We start from the raw sequence: 10939 nt of genomic DNA on the forward strand, positions 1-10939 counted from the left end.
GTAGAGACAGGGTTTTGCCATGTTGACCAGGTTGGTCTCGAACTCCTGACCTCAGGAGATCCACCTACCTTGGCTTCCCAAAGTGCTGGGATTATAGGTGTGAGCCACCATGCCAGGCCAAAAATAAACTATTTCTAAAATGAGCCAGACACGGTGGCTCATGTCTGTAATTTCAGCACTTTGGGAGGCTGAGATGGGCCAATCACTTGAAGCCAGTTCAGGACCAGCCTGGCCAACATGGCAAATTCTCATCTTTGCTAAAAATACAATAATTGGCCACTCATGATGGTGCGTGCCCATAATCCCATCTACTTGGGAGGCTGAGGCACAAGAATAGCTTGAACCCAGAAGGCGGAGGTTGCAATGAGCCAAGATAGTGCCACTGCACTCCAGCCTGGGTGATAGAGTGAGACCCTGTCTCAAAAAATAAAATAAAATAAAAATCTGGCAACAGATGTAACTTTTGGGGAGGGGCAAAAGGAAGACAGGAATGAGAGAGAAACTCATCACCATAGACCCTCTTGTTTGCCTTTTGAATTTAGAACCATATCACCTAATCAAAAATTAATAAGATAGTTTATTTTAAAAAGGAAACCTGTTTATTATTAAATCTACCCTAATAACATAAATCAAATTTCTAAAATTTTACCTACAATTGCACGGTTCCATTGTGATTGAATTTTAATGTTATTGTCAAGCTGTCTAATTAAGAAGCACTCAATAATATTAAGAAATTCATGTTTAAACTAATTTAAAAAATCCACAATAGGTTTAAACCACCAGAGAAACTGGGCCAATTAATAAGAAGGGATTATTGGGTAATTGCATTTCACCAACTTAAATTCCCCCATCACCTTTAATTGGAATAAATTCTCTTTACTTCTAGTCCCTGAACCATTGTGTGGTATTGTTAGTGTTGGGTAATAAGGTTCTGAATCCCACATCAAGAATGGCTTCATTTCTGTGGAAGAATCCATAAACCCTGTATGGGCTGATAATAAGGGAAACAACCTTGAGATTACAGAAGATGTGATTGAACCTGGTTAACTAAAAAGAGACTCAGTTTACCCAAACACTCATATACTATTGTAACTGACTAAGGTGATTTGGAGAAGCCTTAAAGGGAAGGTCAAAAGGGAAGTAAAAATGCAGTTAGAGATTTTCTGCAGTTTGCCAAGCAATTTCCTTAAGGCTGTCAGCTATGTGTATATTTGATCATTTCTTATTCTCACACCCACTCCTTTTTCCCCTAAATGAAAATTGGTCCGAAGGATATTGAGTGACTCTTGAATTTCTTAGGAAAAGAAATTGGAGAAAACTAATTTGGAACAAAGAGGTGTATTTCTCACATAATGGACACCAATATAAAGGGTGAAAATTCCATTTTTTAACTTGAGTTTGAGCATAGTGAATAGAATTGTACTTGCTTTTTCTCCTATTGCTTTTGCAAGGAACAATGTAAACATGCAATGGAGACATTTTTATATGAGATAGAGGGAATCTATTTAACATATCATTGTTTTAGATACATAACCAAAGAAGATGTTGCTATAGCTTCAATGGACAAAGTGAGGAATGCTGGGGGCCATGTTCGTCTGATCACAAAGGAGTCCAGGCCATGGGATCCTTTTACAAAGTAAGGTTTTTCTACTGTTAGTATGTATTGCTAATTCCACTCCTTTACATGTATGTATTGATTTTCATAATAATGTCTCACTGTTGGATGACCACTTTAGAGGTTACATAGAACTTTAACAAAATAGTGTCTCTTCAGTTGTCCTAGCAACCTGTTGAGGTACCTGGTGTCCTCATTTTAAACATTAGAGATGAGGAAGGACCCTGATACCAGATGGACTAAGTAACCTGCTCCAGGGCTTGGGGGTAGATGCCAGGGGACCTGAAGCTAAATCTGGACTCTGTCCCCTAATCTTGAGCTCCATCATTAGAAGGCTTTCTTTTAACTTTTCAAACAACCATGGAAAATAGCCAAAGCAGCTGTTGTTACTTCCCAAGTAGGATTTTCTAACAAAATTGAGTAGTGTACCTTTTCTTTTATTCTAACAGATTGAGCACATATCCTATGATGTTTTGTTTCTAAGATTAATTTCATCAACTCTACATTTACCTGTAGGAAACATGGTATTGAGCAAGTCTTCTGTTCTAATTCCTATCAGCACTGTCAGCGATTTTACTCTGTCGCTTTATGGCTGTGACTCTGTTTCCTGTGAGCTAGCAGAGGCTGGAGGAGAGAGTTTGTAATGACCTGTCTGAGCTAATGAGGTGTGTGACCCCATATATTTAAGGAGCCAGGTAGCCACTAAGCTTTAGCTGGGGTTTTACATTAGCTATCCTTTCCTAGCCTGAAGAAACATTTTCTAACAGCCTCTCCAGATGTTTCATATGTTTGCATATTTTACATGTTTCAGGATTCTTTAACATGAGGGCATCTAAATTCCCAAAAGAGGCATCATATTTGTATTTAAATTAATATGTTGTAATACATTGTTCTTTGTTGCTCAGCATGGAATATAGAGTGCTGACTATAGCTATTTTATTTCTACATTGTGATATGTGTTTACTATTTATTCATATAGAAACATTGATAACCTTTATACGAAGCAGTGACTATTTAGACTAATCGTTCATTAGTTACCTATTCAGTGTTTTTTTTTAATTATAGAAACTTTCTTGAAGATGGAGCCTGTGTCCCATTTCTAAGTCCAGACACAGTCCAAGCTGATCCCACTAGGAAGGCTTCTACATCCAAAGGCTATTTACAAGCTGTGGATAATGAAGGAAATCCACTTTGCCTTCACTGTCAGCAACCCACTTGGCAAACTAAGCAAGCGTGTCAAGCAAACGCTTGGGATTCACGGTTTTGCTCTCTGAAATGTCAGGAAGAGTTTTGGATTCGATCTAATAACAGTTACCTGCGAGCCAAAGTATTTGAAACTGAACATGGTGTGTGTCAGCTCTGTAATGTGAATGCACAAGAACTCTTTTTACGTCTGAGGGATGCCCCTAAAAGTCAGAGGAAGAATCTTCTGGATGCTACCTGGACTTCAAAGCTCCCATTAGAACAGGTATATTATAATCATCTGATAGATAGAAGGCAGCATTGTACTAAGTATAATGAATATTGACTCTTTAACTTTACTTTTTAAATTTTAACATGGAAATATTCATATATATAAAAGGAGAGAAAATTATGGACCCATATGTTCATCAGCCAGCTTTAATAGTTTTCAGCATTTTGCCATTCATTTTCATCTGTCCTTTGACTCACTTGTTTTTTTCTCCTAGAATATTTCATTTTATTTTATTTTTTTGGAGACAGAGTTTCACCCTTGTTCACCCAGGCTGGAGTGCAGTGGCGCAATCTTGATTCACTGAAACCTCTGCCACCTGGGTATAAGCAATTCTTGTACCTCAGCCTCCTGAGTAGCTGGGATCACAGGTATGTGCCACCATGCCTGGCTAATTTTTATATTTTTAGTAGATGGGACTTTGCCATGTTGGCCAGTCTAATTTTGAACCCCTGACCTCAGGTGATCCCCCGCCTCATCCTCCCAAAGTGCTGGGATTACAGGCACGAGCTACCATGGCTGGCCATCTCCTAGAATATTTTAAAGAAAATTCTAGATATTTCTTTTCACTCTTGAATATTTTCATTCTGTATCTCTCACAGGTAAAGACCTCCTTCCTTCTGTCCCTTCTTCCCTCTCCCGCCCTTCTTCCCCCTCCCTCGTCCCTTTCTCTCTGTTTCCCTTCCTTCACTCCTTTCCTCCTTCCCTCTTTCCCTTTCCTCATTTCTTTTCCTCATAATCCCAGTACGAGTTATCATACCCAGCACAATTACAATTCCTTAATTATACTAAGTCTGTGTTTGGCTTCCCAGATTGTCTCAAAAATGTCTTGCTGGACTCAGTGGCTCCTGCCTGTAATCTCAGCATTTTGGGAAGCCAAGGCAGGTGGATCACCTAAGGTCAGGAGTTCGAGACCAGCCTGGCCAACATGGCAAAACCCCATCTCTACTAAACATATAAAAAATTAGCCAGGCATGGTGGCAGATACCTGTAGTCCCAGCTACTTGGGGGCTAAGGCAGAAGAATCACTTGAACCTGAGAGACAAAGGTTGCAGTGAGCCAAGATCACACCACTGCACTCCAGCCTGGGTGACAGAGCAAGATTCTGTCTAAATAAATAAATAAATAAATAAATAAAAGTCTTTTATAGTTACACTTTGTTCAAATTAGGATCAAACTGTCATCCAGATAGTACATTTGGTAATAATGCCTCTTATGCTTCATTTAATCTATAATGGCACCCCATTCCTTTTTTATACTATCAGTGGTTGAATATACTGGATCATTTGCCATTCTGGATTTATCTCCCTGTATCTGCAAGGTATTGTTTGACATGTTCTTCTATTCCCCCAATTTTCTGAATAACAATTTTAAGATCTAGAGACTTAATTTCATTCTCAGTTATTTTAGGAAAAGATCTTAACAGGTGTTACAGTGTATTAAGAGGCACCTATGATCTGTTGATTCCACTTTCTATAATGTTAATATTGAATGGCAAGGAGCAAACAGGTAACCCCAGAAATATAGTCCATCACAATCAGAAGTCTATGTGTGTGTATATACACTCACACACATCTATGTGTTCTTTGCATTGTAAAATGTAATACACCAATTTGTGATGAAATATTATTTATAGCACACTGTCCTCAATATTCACTTTCATTTCCAAAATTCAGTTGGATTTCTAATTTTGCTATCTGAACAATTCTAAATTTCAAATTAGGCCAGGATTTGGCTCACACCTGTAATATCAGTATTTTGAGAGGTTAAGGTGGGAGGATTGCTTGAGCCAAAAGTTGCCAGCCTGAGCAACATAGTGGAACCCCATCTCTACAAGAAAAAAGATCAGAAAAATTAGCCTGGTGTGGTAGCATGCACCTGTAGTCCCAGCTACTTATATGGCTGAGATAGGAGGATTGCTTGAGCCCAGAAGGTCCAGGCTGCAGTGAGCTGTGATGGTGCCACTGCACTCCAGCCTGGGCAACAAAGCAAGACCCTACCTCTAAATAAAATGTGTAATTTTGTAGTGTGCTTAATTTATAAAAATCACTCCTCACTCTCTGCCCACTAAAATATTGAATGAATTCCTGCCAGTTAGATAAACTATGTATTTTTGTTTACCTAGGATAGTGTTGAATTATAAAGAAATGAATTCATCAGCATTTCTGCAAAGATGAATTAGCATATCTTTGAGAGCTAGGGAAATACACTATTTCTCTAAAGATATCCAGAGTTCCTGAAAGATCTTTTGTTCTAATTGATGAGGGACATATTGTACACATCCCGGGGATATCAGTCAGACTCCAGTTACTGCTGCCTCAGTGTGACGGCTTCCAGAAGACATACAACAAAATGACTCAAGGTTATTGAAAGCAACCTGTCTAGGAATGCAGAAGTAATCTAATAGCCAAAACAAAAGTGCTCTGAGAATAAGCAGCACAATAGGCTCAGATTGGGTAGGACTAGGCAGAGAGAGAGTGATTTTATTTTGTTTATTTATTTATTTATTTATTTATTTACTGAGATTGGGTCTAGGGTCTCACTGTGTTGCCCAGGATGATCTTGAACTCCTGGGCTCAAGTGATCATCCTGCCTCAGCCTACCAAACATCTGGGATTACAGGCATGCACTACCACATCAAGTGATTCTTTCAAGAGGTAGGCAAATTTAGGATATTAAAGAGTGGCCCCAAGTGATTTGCCTTACAGTTTCTTGGAAAAACTAAAGAAGCATCATCTTGGTCATTGAGTTTGTCAGAGTGGGGATTGCTCAGAGAGAAGGAATTGGTTTAAAAAGGCAAAACCAAAATGGATTTTTTTTTCCCTAAGACTCTACCATTTTCTTGATGCACGGGACTGTCATTTGTAGGTGCTTCTAACAATGCCAACCTCAAAAACAAAAATCAATACCTTTTTTCTAACAGAAGTTGGGAAGTTTAACACAGAAGAGAAGGTAAGGCAGGCAGTAGTAAAGGTCAGCTAAAGTGTGTGTATGTGGACTGGCCTAAATAAAGGCTACTTCAAATGGTCATCTTTAATTATTCCAAATATGCAAGTTACAGAGATTTGTTCTAGAAATTTCATTCCAGTCCACATAACTTGGGAAGTTCTCTGGTGAATAGTATAAAAGTTCTAGATAATAGCCATTGGTATTAAACTGCCACTGTATAGTGACAAAAGCATTTAGGTCAACAATTAAAAATTGTTTGACTTAGTAGTATTGAGAAGTTTTAAATTTCTAATCTATTCTTACTCTTTTCTTAGATTTGGTTTATTGAATATATAAACTAAAGGTGTAGAAAAACCAGTTTTTCCCAATCTGTCAGGAGTCTTGGTATTTTATGTTTCCTTGTAGTTTTTTCAAAATGAGTTAGTTAAGGGAGGAAAAAAACTTTCAGAAACACATTTTATTGTTTTCAAACTGCTAACCAGAGGGTTTTTTTCTACTCACAATAAAAGCTATAAAAAGCTATCCTGATGTATTTTTCCCCATGATTTTTCTGTATAAACATGATTGCACAATGCAAAACCAACACACAGTTCTTGCAATATATGTTGAAAATTGCTGCTCTTATATTCTTATTGTAGCTAAATGAAATGATAAGAAACCCAGGGGAAGGACATTTCTGGCAGGTGGATCACATCAAGCCAGTCTACAGGGGAGGAGGACAGTGTTCCCTGCACAACCTGCAGACTCTCTGCACAGTCTGTCACAAAGAGGTCAGTGAAGCTCTCATATAGCTTTGACTCCATCCTGAGAAGTCAAATGGAAAATTGTGCATACAGTTGTGGAAGATTATGTGGATGAATTTATCCCTTGTCTGAGATTCAAGATGCATTTTATTCCTTTCATCATCTAACACTTGCTTTTCTTCTCAAGGCCTGTGTCACAGATGCAAGAGAAGCTGCTTCCCTTTTAATTCATTCTAGTACCAAGACATTAGTACCACTACCAAAAAAGGATACAATTTATATATTGTCTTGACGAGACCCTGATCATCAAACTGGAAGTTTGGTGAACTGGGGCAATCATACATGTTTGCATATAACTAAGGATATCCTGAAATATCTGAAAACATTAATAAATTATCTCTAGGACTAACTCAATTCAACATGCAGAGTTTTCGTTGCTGGTCAAAGTATGAAACCAATTAACTCTGGCACATCGTTGGGTAGTTAGTTACCTGTTGCTTAGAATGAGAGGAAAAAACACATAGTATTGCTTATCTACCAGGATGAATTTTTTATAGGCAGTCCAGTAAAAGGTAATAAGATTTACCTGTTGAGATCATTTTAGAAAGAGGCATACATGGCTGGGTGCGGTGGCTCACGCCTGTAATCCCAGTACTTTGGGAGGCCAAGGTGGATGGATCACAAAGTCAGGAGTTCAGGACTAGCCTGGCCAAGATGGTGAAACCTCATCTCTACTAAAAATACAAAAATTACTTAGGCATGGTGGCGGGCGACTAACCCCAGCTACTTGTGAGACTGAGGCAGAGAACTGCTTGAACCCAGGAGGCAGAAGTTGTAGCAAGCCGAGATCACACCCCTGCACTCCAGCCTGGGTGACAGAGCAAGACTCCATCTCAAAAAAAAAAAAAAAAAAAAAGAGGCACATATTCAATATGTGACTTCGTATTCAACATTTTTTCACTTATAGCAAGATCTAAGCATTTCTCATGTTTTCTAACCATTCAAAATTTAAATCATCTAAAATGACTGCATAATACAATATTCTATTGAGTAGGTCTCTACTGTAGTTTACTTAACCATTCCCATGCTGATTAATATTTGTTTAAATTTTTTTTGCTTTTCTGCATCACGCCACCAAGCACATTTTTTGTAAACAAGACTGTTTCCTATTTTTTGAGGTCTTTCTGTAAGGTAGATTCTCATATGTAAAAATCACTGAGTCAGAAGTGTTTGGATATTTTTGACAAGTAGGAATTTATCACCAAACTTTTCCAAAGAATTTTACTCATTTATGGCCCCAGAAGCCCATTTAACTGCCACTGAGTACAGTCAGTGAGTGGGTGCCATGTGGTGCAAGGAGAAGGGCCTGCAATTGTTTTGTTTGCTAAAGACACTGATGTTTTTTGAAGATGCTAATCAATTATATTTAAACTTTGATAACTATTTCAGATCCTTTGCCAATGATTATAATGTATGAACTCTTTACTACTACTCTTTTTGTTTTGTTTTGTTCTGTTTTGTTTTTGTTTTTTTGAGACGGAGTTTCGCTCGTTACCCAGAGTGGAGTGCAATGGCACGATCTCGGCTCACTGCAACCTCCACCTCCTGGGTTCAAGCAGTTCTCCTGCCTCAGCCTCCCGAGTAGCTGGGACCACAGGTGCGCGCCACCATGCCCAGCTAACTTTTGTATTTTTAGTAGAGACAGTATTTCACCTTGTTGACCAGGATGGTCTTGATCTCTTGACCTCGCGATCCACCCACCTCAGCCTCCCAAAGTGCTGGGATTATAGGCATGAGCCACCACGCCCAGCCCTACTACTCTTTTTTTTTTTTGAGACAGTCTTACTCTGTTGCCCAGGCTCAAGTGCAGTGGTGTGATCTTGGCTCACTGCAGCCTTCGGCACCTGGGTTCAAGTAATTCTGCTTCAGCCTCCCAAGTAGCTGGAACTACGGGCATATGCTGCCACACCCAGCTAATTTTTTGTATTTTTAGTAGAGATGGAGTTTCACCATGTTGTCCAGACTGGTTAGGAACTCCTGAGTTCAGGTAATCTGCCCTCCTCGCCCTCCCAAAGTGCTAGGATTACAGGCATGAGTTACTGTGCCTAGCCTACTACTCTTTTAATATGCTGTATTTCAAAGTTTTTTCACAAATATTTTTATATGAAAACATTTTACCCCCAAAACCTAAAATGTAATTTTAAAAAACACATTTTACATAAATGGGATCATGTCATGTAGGCAGGCTTTTTGGTTTTTGTAATTTGTTTTGGTTGTAAGCGTCTCTTCTTTTTTTTTTTTTTGATATGGATTCTCACTCTGTCACCCAGGCTGGAGTTCAGTGGTGCGATCTTGGCTCACTATAACCTCCACCTCATGAGTTCAAGCCGATTCTCCTGCCTCAGACTCCTGAGTAGCTGGGATTACAGGCATCTGCCATCACACCTGGCTGGTTTTTGTATTTTTAGTAAAGATGGAGTGTCACCATGTTGGCCAGGCTGGTCTTGAACTCCTGACCTCAAGTGATTAACCCACCTTAGCCTCCCAAAGTGCTGGGATTACAGGCATGAGCCACTGCACCTGGCCGTAAGCTTCTCTTCTGTCCTTTACTCTTTCCACCGGGATCTCCTCACATGGACTTCACATGGAAAAAAAAGTAATCTGATTTCTCAGCTAAGCAAGTTATTTGCAAATTCAAGACCTATAAGAGAATTAAGAAATAGCCAAGGAAAATGCAGCCCTTTCTGTAATTATTTTTTTAAATTGTCATGAAAAAACTGTTATTTGTGGAATTGGTGGGAGAATCCAGTTCTCGTCTCTGTCATTTTATTTTCTACACTGGCTCATCTGTTGAGTTGGAAATGACCTCTGGGGTCAGAGAATAGGAAGTGAGTAGATTTTCTACTCTGGATAATCCCAAGATGCCTTAAGAATTCCCATTTGGATGGGAGAATCAAGGCCTCTCTAGTCTCCAAATGAGAAATTCATGCTGTCACTTGGTAGCAAGACATCTCTCAAGTTGTATGTCTTCTCCTGCTACTTTGGTCTTATGAACCTAGGACCTCGGAGTTGCCAGAGCTGCAGAGTATCTGCCTTGTGGTTTGATAACTCTTTAATAGCCAAGCACTGGAAAATGTGTGAAGTGACAGTGTAGAATTTCCAAACTAACAATACAAAGAATTTTTGAGCTTCGGTAGCCAGTGCTTTTTTCCTAACATGTGCACATGCATATTTTTTTAACTTTTAGAGAACTGCCAGACAAGCTAAGGAAAGAGGCAAGGTGAGAAGACAATCTCTAGCATCAAAGCATGGATCAGACATCACACGATTTTTGGTAAAGAAGTAAAGTAGAAAAATATATGAATGAATGACATATGGTTTACATGTGGAATAATTTAATACAAAATTTTTCCATGTTTAATACATTGAGAGTAAAAATTTTCAGAACAAAAATCAGGAATTCAAATTCTGTTGTACTAATTACTTTTAGTGTTAAATACATTTTGAAAGTATTTAACAGAAACTCAGATATGATACTAAATATTTCTGTGGTCTTTTTGATTTGATGCAGACTAGCAATTATGTTTCAGCAATGTTTTGTTAAGCTCTTTATCCCTAATATGCCTAATCACTGTATTGTGCATAGACTGTGTTTAAAAAATGTGCTCTCGATTACCTGAAAAATGCTTCTGGATTAGTATTGGTTTTGGACTGTCATAGGTATGAATGGAACATTGCAAAACTTTATGGGAAATTTCAGAGGCAAATCATTATTCAGGAGTTATGGGCCAAGCATGACCAGCCTGCTTAGGATTCAAGAGAGATTGTCCTCTAAATACCTCCAGAATGACCTTGGGGTACACATTTTGGGTGTTTCCTTCCTTGCTTTATTTCTTAGCCAGTCATCTTTCTCAAAAATATCCTTTTCAACATGAGGTACCTAACACTAATGGTGTTTGTGGACAATTCAGAAGTTCTGTGTAAAGTAATTTTTAAAACTATTAAATAACTGAAACCATAAAATGTAAAGTGCCACTTAAGCTTGATTTTTTTTTTTTTTTTTTTTTTTTTAGTGTATGTACTGCCAAAGTGAGCACAAGTCTGGTTTTTTAGATCTTTTTTAAAAAAAAAATTAATAAAAGTAGGCTTATTGTCAAAATA

General features: G+C 38.4%; 1 protein-coding gene across 11 annotated transcripts in view; it reads left to right on the plus strand.

Moving 5' to 3' along the window:
* Positions 1-10939, plus strand: part of ZRANB3 (zinc finger RANBP2-type containing 3) — a 309784-nt gene extending 298845 nt beyond the window's left edge. For 10 of the 11 annotated variants that reach the window (XM_008998974.6, XM_035305048.3, XM_078327919.1 and 7 more), the window contains 4 exons: positions 1526-1636; positions 2681-3083; positions 6674-6805; positions 10026-10939. In XM_008998974.6, the coding sequence (XP_008997222.4) occupies positions 1526-1636; positions 2681-3083; positions 6674-6805; positions 10026-10124 (745 nt within the window). In that variant the 3' untranslated portion in view covers positions 10125-10939. Of the gene's footprint in view, positions 1-1525; positions 1637-2174; positions 2281-2680; positions 3084-6673; positions 6806-10025 lie in introns of those variants that run through there. The other variant, XM_035305051.3, reaches the window with a different exon arrangement.

This window comes from Callithrix jacchus, chromosome 6 (assembly GCF_049354715.1).
Source record: "Callithrix jacchus isolate 240 chromosome 6, calJac240_pri, whole genome shotgun sequence".
Lineage (NCBI taxonomy): Eukaryota > Metazoa > Chordata > Mammalia > Primates > Cebidae > Callithrix > Callithrix jacchus.